The sequence below is a fragment of the Geotrypetes seraphini genome, chromosome 10, assembly GCF_902459505.1.
Source record: "Geotrypetes seraphini chromosome 10, aGeoSer1.1, whole genome shotgun sequence".
Taxonomy (NCBI): domain Eukaryota; kingdom Metazoa; phylum Chordata; class Amphibia; order Gymnophiona; family Dermophiidae; genus Geotrypetes; species Geotrypetes seraphini.
In genome coordinates, this window is record NC_047093.1 from 90,566,439 (window position 1) to 90,582,049 (window position 15,611).

A 15,611-nucleotide genomic window follows, 5' to 3' on the forward strand; every position below is an offset into this window, starting at 1 on the left:
CTACGGTCGCAAATTAGAAACCTAGATATCCCGGCAAACGAGCCCCCAAAATCTGTATAAAGTATCATATATGCTGGAAGACCCAGGGCCGTTAGACAGATAAGAACAGAATAATTTCTTCAAGATTCACACTGTCCCATTATTAAAGCACAGATGAATGCCCTTGATTAGCAACATTCGGGTACATCCCCATAATGCATCATTCTTCTTATCTACTTGCCAGAAAATTCATGCTGGAAAGTTGCTTGCAGAGAGAGATTCTTGAAACAATGGTTCAGGCTTGAAGACATCATGGAGGCCTAACCTTCAGGTGTGAATACGGAAATATCCCTGCAGTGTGTCTGTCTTTCGTTCTAATGCGCTGCCTGCCTGTCTTTCTGTCTCTCCCTAGCCCCCTTCTGTCTCCCCTCCCCCAAAGCAAACCAAGATTGCTCCCAGGCCCCCTTTCCCTCTCCGTCCCCTCCACTTCCCTGTGCAGCAGCAGCAGCATTTCCCTCCCACCCTTCCCTGTGCAGCAGCAGCATTTCTCGGCCTTCCCTGTGCAGAAGCAGCATTTCCCCCCCACACACACACACTTCCCTGTGCAGCAGCAGCATTTCCCACCCTTCCCTGTGCAGCAGCAGCATTTCCAGGCCTTCCCTGTGCAGAAGCAGCATTTCCCCCCCACACACACACACACTTCCCTGTGCAGAAGCAGCATTTCCCACCCTTCCCTGTGCAGCAGCAGCATTTTCCACCCACATACACACTTCCCTGTGCAGCAGCAGCAGCATTTCTCACCCTTCCCTGTGCAGCAGCAGCATTTCCCACCCTTCCCTGTGCAGAAGCAGCATTTCCCGGCCTTCCCTGTGCAGAAGCAGCATTTCTCCCACACACACACACTTCCCTATGCAGCAGCAGCATTTCCCGCAGCCTCCTTCCCAGCGCCGCATTTAAATTCACAGAAAAGCGCTGTGCCGCACTACCGCTGTCTTCAGCGTCTTCTATCCACTGCGGCCAACCCTAGTGGAAACAGGAAGTAGTCAGAGAGGGCAGGCCGCAGTGGAACAGAAGACGGCGAGGCCAGCGGTAGCACGGTGTAGCGCTTGTCAATGAATTTAAATGCGGCGGCTGGGAAGGGGGCTGCGGGAAGGTTTTGGCAGTGAGTGAGCTGGCGAGAAGGTTTTGGCTGTGAGTGAGGGCGGGAGGGGGGATTCGCCGGCTGTGCTGTGGCACATGCACCTCAAACCGCCGCCACGGACGGACACAGCACATGTCAGGTCCCCACATCCTCCTAAGTGCGCATGTGCGCTTAGAGGATTATTATTATAGATAAACCTTTCCTTTTAGCTAAGTCTTAATAATAATAATTTTATCATTTATAGCTAAAGAGACACATGATCAAGAAACTGTTTTATTTTACTTTTGTGATTATGATAAACATACTGAGGGCCTCAAAATAGTACCTGGCAGGCCGCGTGTTTGAGACCACTGCTGTTTCTAGGGGTTAATTGCCATGGAAGATTCTTCTATGGAATTCTATTTGCCTTACTGTGTAGGTTTGTGGTAGATTCACTAACCCTCTTAATTAGGCTTCATTTTCTCTCCATTGGCTGTGTTCCCTCTGGTAGTAATGCCTGGGCCATCTGCCTTGCTTGCTTTTCAGCCTGTATTTTACAGAGGGTTGACTGGCTCTCAGGTGACACTGAGCAGTATGGTGAATCAGACGTGGGTCATGTTGGAAGAGCGTGCTCGTCACCTGTTCAATGAACAAGAGAGATCCACTATGAATTATTACCTAGAGGAATACAAGGAGAGTCACATTCCTGTGGATGCTCTGGTCATGGCCCTCTTTGAGCTGCTGAACACTCATGCCAAGGTAAGGAACACCAGCCACACTGTGAGACTACAGATTGTTTAGAGACTGGTAGAACATAAGCTAAAGATTTTCTTTTGATTTTGCATCTGTGGTAGGGGTCCTCAATCCAGAGAGTCAGGTTTTCAGGATCTCTACTACTATTACTTAGCATTTCTATCGTGCTGCTAGGCATATGCAGCACAGTATACAAACATGTAAGAGACAGTCAAATAGGATATATAAAGATATAGGAGCAATGTTTCCTCTAAGCTGTGCAGTTGTGCACGTCTTTTTAGAACCACGCACCAAGAGCAACACTTCCCCACCTCCCTCCTGCCACCACCCTGGCTGCTACTACAGTTTTTCCAAATGAGCAGCTGCGGCAAAACAGCCTGCCACCCTCTCATGTGGGGCTGCACTCACAGCCTCTGTCTGCTCGGCTGCCAGCTCTGTCCCGGAACCGGAAGAGGATGTCAAAAGTGCATCCCAGTGCAAGAGTGAGGTGGGCTATTTTGCCTCTGCTGCCAGTGCTGCTCGTTTGAAGAAGTAGCATCAGCAGCCAGGGGGGGGCCTTGGAGGGAGTTAGGGAAGTACTGCTCTTGGTGTGTGGCAGCTGAGAAGAAGAGACAGGAGGGATATGTGGGGAAAGGGGAGAGGAGGAGAATGAAAGGAAGATTCTGGATGGAAAGGGAGAGAATGGAGAGGCACCATGACATACTGATGGAAGGGGAGAGAGGGGCAGACACAAGGACATACTAGAGGAAAGAGGGAGCAGACGCTATATGGAAGGGGGAGACACGATGGAAGAGGGGAGAGAAAGAGGTGGAAAGTGACGGAAGGGGGAAGTGAAAGGGGAGAAGCTGGATGGAATGGAGGGAAGCCCATTTGTACTATGCAAATTCAGTACAATGAGGTCATTAATACTCGACATTGCAGAAAAATATCAAATCAAAATCCACTCGTATGCAGACAACATACAGCTCTACCTCCCCCTAGGTCAACACTGAGACACACAAATAAAAAAACTTCACTGCTGCCTAACAGAAATAAAAAACTGGATGACTACAAATAAACTACAGCTCAATGCGTCAAAAACAGAGCGTCTATGGATACATAAGGATACCTGTGCATACTCCCGCCCATCCCTTTCCTGGGGAAATGACATCCTTACTGCCAGAGACAACATCCACAGCCTAGGAGTGTTTCTCGACTCTAATCTGTCGCTATCAGTATCATCATACTTTTATTACTTCTGCCAACTAAAGTGCATCCGTGCTTACTTTACAGCAGGGGTGTCCAACCTTTTGGCTTCTCTGGGCCACATTGAACGAAAAAAAATGTTCTGGCGCCGCACTAACACTAGATGATGAGCAAAAAAAAGCTTGAGCAGGTCCCAAATTTGCTATCACTAATATAGAAGATGAACGTATCTAATAATAAACCTTCATTAAAGGGATACTAGGAGAGGAACCCAAAAAAGCTGTAATACCCTGACAGTGATCCTCCACATGCACCACTGACAGTGGGAGCAGCCACAGGCTTCCGCATCCCCACTCTGATGAGCAGGGATGAGCGCTCCTGGTTCTCACCTATGGTGAGTCTTTTCAGAGGTGAGCCTCATCAAAGAGGGGATGCTGAATCAGCTGTTAGTGGCACACGTGGAGGATCGTTCAGTCAGGGTAAATATTACTGCTTTTTTGGGCCTCCCACTTTGAGCTTAGGCTCCCTCAAAATGAACATCTCCCCTGCTGTAGCTACTAGGGATCCCCAAGCCTCACCAAATGATGGCCACCGCCTCCCCCTCCAACTCCCCAAGTTCTGCAGCTGGAGTAATATTGCAGAGCTTCTGCCTTCCTTCCACATGCCTAACATTTCTTCCTCCCTTCCATCCTCTCCCTTTCTCTTACCAACTGCTCCCCATCCCATCTCTCCCCCTGCCTGCCTCCCTCCCCCAGGTCCACCATTTCTCCCTTTCTCTTCCCAACAGTTCTCCCTTTAAGTATGTCTTTCCCTCTTCCTCCACATCACCCCAGGCCCAACTTCTCTCCCTTCAGACCATTGCCCACCATCTCTCTCTCTGTCCTCGGTTTCTGGTCCCATAAGCTCTCCCCCCATGCAAAATTTGGCACTTCTTTTAATACCTGCTCCCTCTGTACTTTTAAAAAGCAAAACAAATGGGATTCGTTGCTCATAGACATTCTTCAAATAATACTAGATTGGCCTTTCATATGCTAAATTTGACTAAAGACATAGAAGATCCGGCCTTCTCTGTGTCCTTAGATGCAGAGAAGGCCTTTGATCGAGTGAAATGGACCTTTATGTATCAGGCAATGGATTGGTTTGGTATTGGTTCTGGATTTATACAAATGATTCAAACCTTGTATAGTTCCCCTTCTGCCAGATTATATATAAATAATACTTTTTCAGAACAGTTTTGTTTGGAGAGGGGAGTTAGACAAGGGTGTCCGTTATCTCCTTTGCTGTTTGATATTGTTTTGGAACCTTTATTGTTGGCTATTAAACAAGTTACTGGTTATGCAGATGATATTTTGCTTTATTTGAGGAATCCTGAATCTACCATCCCATATTTGCTGCATCTGATTAACAGATTTGGAAAATTCTCTGGAGTAAATCAGAGGTTCTTCCATTGAATGTACATTGTGCAAAAGGTTTATTTGACGAGTTTCCTTTTATTTGAAAGGATGATGGTATTAAATATCTAGGGATATGGATTAAAAGTACATTGGAAGACACAATGAAAATAAATGAAAGATCATTATTACGAAAGGTCACGGAGATGTGTGAGCAATGGAACCCTTTACACTTGTCTTGCCAGTAATTTGCTACCAAATGGGTATGTTGCCAATTTATTTTCAAGGGTCCTTTTACAAAAAGCTAAATGGTATTCTGACAAAATTATTTGGCTAGGGAAAAAAAGCAAGAATTGCTTTAGTATCTCTACAAAAACCAATTGCAGAGGGTGGGGTAAATTTTCCCAATTTTTATAGGTATCATCAAGCCTATATAATGCATCAAGGTATGCATTGGATCCTCCCTGAGTTCTTAGAACATTACCCAGACTGGCTATATCTTGAGTGGAAAATCATGTCCCCAATGTTATTGTTATATGTAGGAAAACTGAAAATCTTGAATGATATATATGTTATCTGTACAGATATTAGTGTAATGTATGTAATATCTACTGTTTGTTCATTTGTATGATACTGTTTTAGATTAAAAATCAAATAAAGATTTTTTTAAAAACCCAAAAAAAACAGTCTAGGAGGCTTCCTCAGCCCAGCATGTTCTTCCCCTTCTCTCCATGCCCATGCATCTCTACCTCACTCCTCTCCCACTACCATGGCCAATAATTCTCTCTCTTTCCCTGCCTCCTCTCTCTGCCCAACAGTTCTCCTTTTTCTTCATCTCTCCATGTGCACCATCTCTTTCCCTCTCTCAGACACCCAATTCTCCCTTTCGATTCCCTCCCTCACCTCAGCATTGCTTTCCCTCACTCCCTCCATTATTCTGTTCTTTGGCTCATGCTCCCCTCCTTCTTTCCCTTCATTCTGTGTTCTAAGTTCATGCCCTTCCCTCCTTCCTTCCATCATTTGTCCTAAGTTTGTGCTCCCTCCCTCTCAAGTCCCAACACACCCTTCTCCCTCCCTCTCTTCTATGCCATGGGTGTTTACCTTCAGGCTGGCTCCCTCCTCACTGCTACAGTCATTTTTCTGCTCAAAGCCACGGGCAGCAGCTCCTACGTGTCTCCCGCGACTGATCTAGAAGCCTCTCTGACGTTGCGATGTCAGAGTGAATGCTTCCAGGTCAGCCGCGGGAGGGGCGCAGGAGCCGCTGACCTCAACTTTGAGCAGAAGAACACTGCAGCAAGACTGAGGAGGGAGCCAGCAAGAAAGTAAACACCCGGGGGTGGCAGAGGAAAACGCTGCATCGCCCTCGAGCTGGGCCACATGAAGTGCCGCATCACCCTTGATCTGTGCCGCACAAAATACCTCCTTGGGCCGCGGGTTGGATACCCCTGCTTTACAGAAAGCGTTTTCTCCCAACAACTATATGCATTTATATTATCCCATTTAGACTACTGCAACGCGCTACTAGTGGGATTACCCACAAAAACACTCCCATCTCCAAGGTGTGCAAAATGCTGCAATACGACTCCTGAAAAATCTGGGCTTCTGCGACCATGTCACCCCAGCATTGGCATCCTTGCACTGGCTGCCTATCCAAAAACGATACGCCTTTAAAGCCTTGGTTGTAGCCTTCCAGACATTCCACATGATGACTCCAAACTACATAGCATCTAAACTACAAGTTTACGTCCCCAACTGTTCACTGAGATCCCAAGCAGAAAAACAGCTGGTCCTACCACCTGGCCGCCCACTCTCTTCTGAGACACCCAGAAAACGCTCTTATTCTCATTACTTAGCTAAACTATGGCACACTATCCCCCCATCCATTAGATCATTGGACAGTCTATGGAACTTCAGGAAAACTGTGAAAACCTTCCTCTTTACAAACCCAGCTCCCTAACATCCTGCGCCTGCACCCCTGACAGATGGATCCTAAAGGCACCGACTAATACACCAAATGGAATCTTAAATTACTAGAGGTGATTTTACTGTAATCATGAGCATTATAGGTTTGAGGAGTTGCTTGAAAGTCATGAGTGCAGTGTGGTATGTAAATGCTAATTAAAGAATGATTGGTCCAAGGAAGGGGGAGTGTTTTTAGGTTCAGAAATTTTGAAGAGAGCGATTTGTGGGCAAAGATCATGTCAATAGTATGTGTGGCGGAGTGTGAATTAGAGGTGTAATATAAACCACCTGCATCCGCCTATCTCTGTATTCTCACGAAAGTTTGTTCCACTTTACTGTGAATGTACTCTTGTAGCCCGTTCTGGGCTGTGGGAAGATGGGATAAATAAATGATTAAATAAATAAACAAATAAATGAATATTAAAATGGTAGTACAATGAGGTCATTAATATTAAAATGAGCTCTCCATGCAATTCTCAAAAAGGAACACCCCTCCATTTATAAGAAATTGGGGCTGATATTTACCAGTAGGGTCTGAGCTGTCATAGTTTTACATTCCTGTCTATGCCTGAATGCTGATTGGCTCAGGCACTGACAGGAAAATAAAGCAGCTCAGACCTGAGCCTAAAAACAAGTCTGGTGGTCTTCTAGTAGCCCCCCACTGAGGCTCCCCCTCCTCCCGGTCAACTGAGTTGGCAGGGAAAGCAGCAGCTATGGTCTATTGTGCTGAGAACTGCCAATAAAACAAAAATTGTTCCTACCACGATATTTGCGATTTAGAGCTTAGAGTATCTGGCCCTCAGTTTTTTTCTGATTTAATTTCAGAGGAGTGTAACACACCACTTGGAATGGCAGGCCTGCCTATATTTTGAGGAGAGTCAAGATACAAATGTACAATTTCATATAACAGACTTTTATTCTGGTTCATTTGCCTCACACATTATAATAAAGCTTGGCTTACCTAAGACCTCTCCTTTTTCCTTGGACCTCCCTCTAACTGAGTCGAGCCTGGGCAGAAATATTCCTCACTGAGACCTGCCCCTCTGATTCAGCACTGAGCCAAGCAGTGCAGGGCACTCTGGGACCTATAGTCCTTCTCAAATACATGGTGCCCTCTGCTGCCCAGTGGCATAACAACAGTCCCAGAGAGGGAAAAATCCCTCACTCTGCCACAGGGAGATATGATAGAGGTCTATAAAATACTAAGGACCAGATTCTCTAAAGTCACCATGCAATTAACAATGGCACTAAACCATCATTGAATGCACATATTTTACCTCCTGATTCTCAAAACATGTCACCGTGGTCTTTTCTGTGCTTTCTAGCAGCCTCCAATTGTACTATGTAAATGTACAACAAGGTCATTAATATTATAATGACCTCTCCTTGCGATTCACTAAAAAAGAATGCCCCACCATTTACGAGGAATTGTGGCTGATATTTACCGGCAGGGATTGAGCTGTCATAGTTTTCTGTCATAGTTTTCTGTCAGTGCCTGATTGGCTCAGGCACTGACAGAAAAATAAAGCAGCTCAGACCTGCCACCAAAAACGAATGGCCCCAATTCCCTCCTCTTCTGCAGAACCTAAAAACAAGCCTAGTGGTCTAGTGGCCCCCTCCGATGTCCCCCCAAACCTCATGTGGAAGGTCAGCAGGTGGGATGCCCACTCCCTCCTGCCAGTAAGCCCCCACCCTCCATACACCCCTGTACCAAAGATCGGCAGGAAGTTTGCCTTCTCCCCCCTGCTGAAAGGTTCTCCCATCCTGGTAGTCTAGTGCAGCACCCGACCCCCATATCTTGTTAAGTGGCCTTGGGAGGGGCCTTAGGCACCTGGGTCAATCAGGATATTGAGCCCCTCCCAGTGCATCCAATATGCACTGGGAAGGTCTGCCATTTTGAAGCAGGACTGCTGGCAGGAGGGAATGATCATCCCTCCTGCTGGCCTTTTTAACAAGGTATGGGGGTGGGGGGCCACACTAGACCACCAGGGTGGGAGACCCTTTCACCAGGAGGGAGTGGGCATCCCTCCTGCTGATCTTCAATACGGGGTGGTAGTGGAATGACATGCTGATTTAATTTAACAGTAGGGGGGTAGGGGTTCAGGGGACTCAGCCTGGTGAGGGGAAGATATCTTTAAGGACAGATGGAAGGGAGGAATCGGAGGCTCTCCCTACTAGCTGAGCTAATCGCGGAAGGGGGAGCTCTTGTCAGCTGATCTGGCAGGAAGAGCAGCAGCCATGAGAATGGTTGGATTTGGGTTTTTTTTTGGGGGGGTCATTTTTAACAGGTGAGAGGAGCTATCCCTAACGATAACTTTTCTGAGCAAGTGCCAGGCACAGTTCCTCCCTCCTTGTACTGTCGATTCTCTGCACAAATAGCATGCATTTAATTTGCATGCTATTGTGCTGAGACTCGCCAGTAAAACAAAAATCACTCCGACAACGGTATTTTTTTACCGTAGTGTCAAAGCTTAGAGAATCTGGCCCTGAGTGGAATGCAATGGATAGAGAATTGCTTTTTTACTCTTTCCAAGAATACTAGGACTAAGGGACATGCATTGAAGCTACTAAGTGGTAGATTTAAAACAAACCGCAGAAGATATTTCTTCCATCAACATAGCAGCCCTCAGAAACCTCAGTCTTCTTCAACTGTGTCCATTTAATTAAACTCTGGAATTCATTGCCAGATAACATGGTGGAAGCAGTTAGCATAGCAGGGTTAAAAAAAAGATTTGGATAACTTCCTAAAAAGAAAGTCCATATGCCATTATTTTAGACTTGGGAAAATCCATTGCTTATTCCTAGGATAAGCATCTTAAAATCTATTTTACTCTTTGGGATCATGTCAGATACTTGTAACCTGGGTTGGCCACTGATGGAAACAGGATACTGGGTTTGATGGACCTTCGGTCTGTCCTAGTATGGCAACTCATATGTTCTATCCAGTTTTTAAACCCAACTGTTTATTCCCTCCAGTTCTCGCTTCTGTCAGAGGTGAGGGGAGTTTGATGGACCTTCGGTCTGTCCTAGTATGGCAACTCATATGTTCTATCCAGTTTTTAAACCCAACTGTTTATTCCCTCCAGTTCTCGCTTCTGTCAGAGGTGAGGGGAGTAATATTTCCTCAAGACCTCGATCGCTTCGATAACCTGGTTCTGAAACGGGAGATTGAGTCCATGAATGCACGGCAGCACTCCAACATGATGTCTTTCAGTGATACAGTGTCCTCAGGCAGCTACATCACATCCACTACCATGGGCTCAGCACGGGTGAGTAACATAATAAACTCTCACTTGACCAATCCTTTACTAATCCTTTACTCCTTTACTAATGCATAGCATGGGTTTTAGCCCCGGCAGTGGTGGTAACTGATCTGATGCTCATAGGAATTCTATGAGTGTTGAAGCGGTTACCGCCGCTGCCGGCACTAAAACCCGTGCTATGCATTAGTACGAGAGGAGGTGGTCTGTGATTTAGCACTGGGTTGCTTTTAGAAGTATTGAGTTAATACAATTAAATGACTTTATGTATAAATTGTCTTAATAACTCTACAGTAGGTAAGTCACAAAGAGAGAATCTAAGATGTCCACTACTGTTAGCACCTTTCCCCAATGCTTGTTAGGAAATTGATCTGAACACTATGGATCAGAATATATTTGGGGAGGGACTGGCTCAGCTCTATATTAGAGGTCTGCACGGGAACAGGGATCGCGGGAATCCCGCGGGTCCCGCGGGGGTCCCGCAGGAATCCCCCTAACCCACGGGACTCCCACAGGGACCCCCCTTGGCCCACAGGACTCCCACAGGGACCCCCCTCTAGCCAACGGGACTCCCACGGGGATGGAAGGCTTTGGAAGCAGGGTTCGTCCATATAATATAATGGACATGTCAGCCTTAGTAAAAGAGGGGGTTTATAAGTTAATTACCTGAACAGAAAACAAAGAAAGGGTTCCACCAAAGAGATTCCACAAGGAAAACAGCAGCGCAAACACAAAAGAAACTGTGGAATTGATGATCCTGTCAGAAGTAATTGCTGCTTTGTATGGGGACGGACGGGGATGGAGGTAATTCCTTGCAGGGATGGGTGGGGACGGAGAGGATCCTGACGGGGACGGGTAGGGACGGAGAGGATCCTGGCGGGGACGGGAGGGGATGGGTGAGATTTCTGTCCCCGTGCAACTCTCTACTCTAAATGGCTCAGACTTTTAATCCCACTGCTTTCTGTTTCTATAGCCGACAAAGGAGAGATCACGGGAGAGAAATGTGAATGGGACAGAGGGGAAGAGAAAGAGACTAGACAGAAGGAAGGAAATTTATAGTGTAAGAGAGGAGAAGATAAGAAGCAAGATAGGAGAATGAAAAAAATGACTGTGGAAGTGAAAGAGATGTGAAAGGGGTGAGGTTGTTTGTTTCTACCATATTTTCACCTGGAAGCCTTGGTTATAGTCAGCTGAGCCTCCATGCTGTTCCCTCCCTCCCTCTTTCCCCCATCCCTGAGCCTGGAGACGTGTCCCCCATCTGCACTCAGCCACAGCTCCCATTCCTTCTTCAGTGTTACAGGATCTCAGGGACATTATTTTGCACAGAATTTAATTAAGTTATCCTAATCATCGGCAAGAGAGCAGCAGCACAATCCCCCCAAATTAATTTCTCAGTCATAAAATTGCTTTCAGTGTACATATATTAACAGCCTTTCTACATTAAAATGTCTATTAAAAAAAACCAGAACACTCCCTGCAGGCAGGCAGTGAAGGGGTGGGGCAGGCTGGGCTGTGTATGCACTGCAACTCAGGGCTCTGCTTTAGTCAGTCTCACCAGATACAGGTTCAAGGAAATGGCTCTGCCTGCCCTTTACTGTATGTGGTGGGAAGGAGGTTGGACCCTCCCCCTTAGGGTCAGTGTTGGCCATGCTGGGGCCAGATCAGAAATACAGAAGAGGGACCACTCCTTTTTCAATCTACACTTGCTCACTTGGAGCGTGAATCTCCTCCTACGGCTTCCAGTATCACCTCTATGCTGACTCCCCCCAGATCTACCACTCTGCGCCAAATATCTCTACTGAAATCCAGACCAGAGACTCAGCCTGCCTGACTGACATTGCCACCTGGCTAAAACAGAGTTGCTCATCTTCCCGCCTAAACCTACCTCTCCGTCTCTGTGGACAACACTCTCATCCTTCCTGTTTTGTCTGCTCATAATCTTGAGGTCGTCTTTGACTCCTCTCTCTCCTTCACTGCCCAGATACAACATATCGCTAAAACCTGCAAATTCTTCCTCTATAATATTACCAAAATCCGACTCTTCTTTTCTGAGCACACTACCAAAACACTTATCCATGCCCTCATCACCTCATGCTTAGACTACTGTAACTTGCTACTTTCAGGCCTTCCGCGTAGCCATCTCGCGCCTCTCCAATACGTTCAGAATATGAGTTGGCTGCACAGCTCATATTCTGAGAGAACCATTTTACTCACGTTACTCCTCTCCTAACGTCACTTCATTGGCTTCCCATCCATTTCCGAATACAATTAAAGCTCCTCTTACTGACCTACTAATACATTCAGCTGCCCCTCCCAGAGCTCTGCTCAGCTGCTAAATCCCTCCTATCTGTGCCCTCTTCAAATGTCAACTCCAGACTGCGTCCCTTCTGCCTTGCTGTGCTATATGTATGGAACAAGCAGCCCAAATTCCTATGGTAGGCTCCTTCTCTAGCAGTGTTCAAAGCCCAGTTAAAGCCTACCTCTTTGAGAGTGCTTTTGACTTCTAACTCCTCTCACCTTGGGCTCTGCATCCCCAACCCTATATGTCATGTCTGTCTGTCCAAGTTAGATTGTAAGCTCTTCCAAGCAGGAACCATCTATAAATGTGAAAATGTACAGCTCTGCGTAAGCCTTTCAGCGCTATATAAATGATAAGTAGTAGTAGAGGACTTAAAGCCTGTTAGCAGGGCAAACTGCAGTGGATGCACTCCCATAACACTACCACCATCACACATTTCTCTCCCCCCTCCTGTTATCTAAAAGAGAATGCTTGAGTGGAGAAACATCTCCTCCCCTCCCCTGGATGATGTTTATGTTTGTTAATTAGTACTTAATGAATTCCTTTTATTCATGGGGATAACAAGGCCATATACATATAATTTAAAAAAAAGGGAAGAACAGAATTCCATAATTAACAGGAAAGAACAGAAGGGGAAAAAGAGAGCGGGAGATGTAATGTACCACTGGTTCTACAGGGAAAGCACAGAGCTGGTTAACTGGTCCTCTGTCTTGGGTGCCAGTTCAAGGTAAAGTCAGGTGCTACTGGATAGGAGATGTATATTTTCCTGTCTATACTATAGACCAGAGGTGGGCAACTCCGGTCCTCGAGGGCTGGAATCCAGTCGGGTTTTCAGAATTTCCCACAATGAATATGCATTATATCTATTTGCATGCACTGCTTTCAATGCATATTCACTCCGATATTAGAAACTGATTCCCTGGAAGACCAACTCACCTCATGGAATGAAACTATCAAAATTCTTTTAGACAAAGAGGTCCCCCTAATTAATAAGACAGTATCTTATAAAAGAGTCCAAAATCCATGGTACACGCCAGAACTTTCATTAATTAAAAGACAACTAAGATCCTTCGAAAGAAAATGGAGAAAAAATAAAAATATTGCAAATTTAAAAGCTTTTAAAGAACAATCTCAATATTACAAAAATAAAATCAATGAAGCCAAAAAAATCTTTTATTCGAACAAAATCAAATCAGCCAGAAATTCATCTATCTTGTTCTCTATCTTAAAATCTTTTAAGTTAAATCCTCAATATGAAAATAAAAGCTCAGTTCTTTCGGCTCAAACTGTGGCAGATGTTTTTAGCAATAAAATCATCAATATTCGCAATAAATTCATCCCTTACCCAATCACTAACCCTCCTGAGTCACACAATAATTTTAAAATCCCATGTGCCAAATGTTCTAATTTTAATGTTCCGTCACTATCAGAAATAAAATCAATTATCCAAAAAATAAATCTAAAAAATACTTCTTCTGAGATCATTCCCCCTATAATTTTAAAGAAATATTTTTCCTGTTTCGGACCATCAATACATTCTCTAATTAAAAAAAGTCTCACAACTGGAATAGTACCAAATAACTGGAAAACATCAATAATATCCCCCATACTGAAAGACCACAAAATAAGTTACGATGACCCCACTAACTATCGTCCCATTGCTAACATTCCTTTTTTAGCAAAAATCACTGAGAAAGTGATATTCAACCAGTTATCAGACTTCGTCAATTCCACTAATACACTACACCCTAATCAAACGGGCTTCAGGAAACATCACAATACAGAATACTCCTTAATAGGGCTTACTACCAACATCCTATACAATCTGGACCATCACAATTCCGTTGTTTTATTTTCCCTTGATCTTACAGCTGCATTTGACACTATTGATCATTCCCTCCTCTTAGACCGACTTCAATCCATAGGTATTAGTGATCTAGCTCTTCAATGGTTTACATCCTTTCTAACTGACCGTATCTCTACAGTAAACTTTAATAATACATCTTCTAAACCTTTTTCTCAAAATTATGGAATTCCCCAGGGTTCAATTTTATCTCCTTTATTATTCAATATTTTTCTTGCTCCCTTATTGAATTTAAGCCAATCCATAGGTTTTACCACATACGCTTACGCAGACGACATTCAATTGATACACGCTGTTAATCCAGAAAATCCTAATGATATACTTCAAATTAATAAAAAATTAGAAAAAATCAAAAATTGGCTTTCACTAAACAAACTTGCATTAAACATATCCAAGACAAAGGCTTTATACTTCCCTTCAAGACAGGACCTAAAACTATCCATCCCTTTCTCGATTAACAATATGACTATTGAATTAGCAACATCACTTAAGATATTAGGCGCAATAATCGACACCAAACTTTCTTATCAAGAGCATATTAACTATATAGTTAAAAGTTGTTTTTATCGTCTGCACTTAATTCGCTCAATGTCAAAGTACCTAGAGCCAAAATCCTTAAATATCTTAGTTCACTCTCTTATAATTTCCAAACTAGATTATTGTAATTCACTGTTATTAAACATTACATATAAAGAACAAAGACGTTTACAAATAATACAAAATATAGCTATAAAAATAATCCATCACGGGAAGAAATACGATCATGTGACTCCTTATTTAATAGAATCTCATTGGCTACCCATTAATCAAAGAATAACATATAAAATCGCATTATTAGTATTCAAAACATTAATTTCTAATGAACCTCAGTTTATTAATCGTCTATTAATTCCACACGTTTCAAACCGCCTTCTTCGATCTAATACTCAAGAGCTACTCATGGTCCCCTCATTAAAAATAATAGGAACTAGACGCCATGATATTTTTTCAGTCAAAGCGCCGCTTATTTGGAATACTCTCCCTTTATATATCAGAAACATCAAAGACCTCACTTTATTTAAAACTAATCTAAAAAACATTTCTCTTCAAAGCTGCTTTTAATCTTTAAAAAGGAATTTTTTTCCAAGAAAATTTAAAATAATAAAAGTGAACAGTCTTTATTCTTTTTATACCCCATCCCTAGTGTTTTTTCCCATCCTTCACCGTTTTCTTCTCTTCCCAGTAGGGAAACAACAGATTTGTAACTTTTATTCCCTTATGTTCTTTCCTAATTATTCCAGTTTTGTCTGCATTGTTAGTCTGTATTGTCCCTGTTTCTTTTTGTTTTTTTAATTAATTGTTCTACCCCAATTTAACTGTAATGTAATTCGCTTAGAATTTATTAAGCGAACCATCAAATCTAAATAAACTTGAAACTTGAACTTGAAACTTGAAACTGGGGAAATCCTGAAAACCCGACTGGATTCCGGCCCTCGAGGACTGGAGTTGCCCATCCCTGCTATAGGCAGTCACAGCAGGTTATTCTGGGATGTTTCATGGTTCATACAACTACAGGTTTCTCATTTTCCCTTAAGATTTTTTTTTTTTTTTAAGGTGAAAAGCTTCAGAGAAGGGAATGGTCCTTTGGCTGCTGGGTAGATTGAGAATATCTCCAGCATCTTGACCCTCTGTTGTGGATCTATTCTAGCATCCCTATACTCATATACCCCCCTTTGCCCTGTCAATGATCAACTGTATTGTATGAAAGAGTCAACATAGTGTTGCAGATCATTCCCCACAACAATCCCACTCTGCCTAA

At 43.9% G+C, this 15,611-nt stretch overlaps 1 protein-coding gene across 1 annotated transcript in view; it reads left to right on the plus strand.

Annotated features, from left to right (window-relative positions):
• Nucleotides 1-15,611, plus strand: part of LOC117368540 (whirlin-like) — a 412,097-nt gene that overhangs the window by 342,440 nt on the left and 54,046 nt on the right. Inside the window, exons 9-10 of the mRNA XM_033962276.1 lie at nucleotides 1,646-1,858; nucleotides 9,477-9,659. Coding sequence (XP_033818167.1) covers nucleotides 1,646-1,858; nucleotides 9,477-9,659 — 396 coding nt within the window. The remainder of the gene's footprint in view (nucleotides 1-1,645; nucleotides 1,859-9,476; nucleotides 9,660-15,611) is intronic.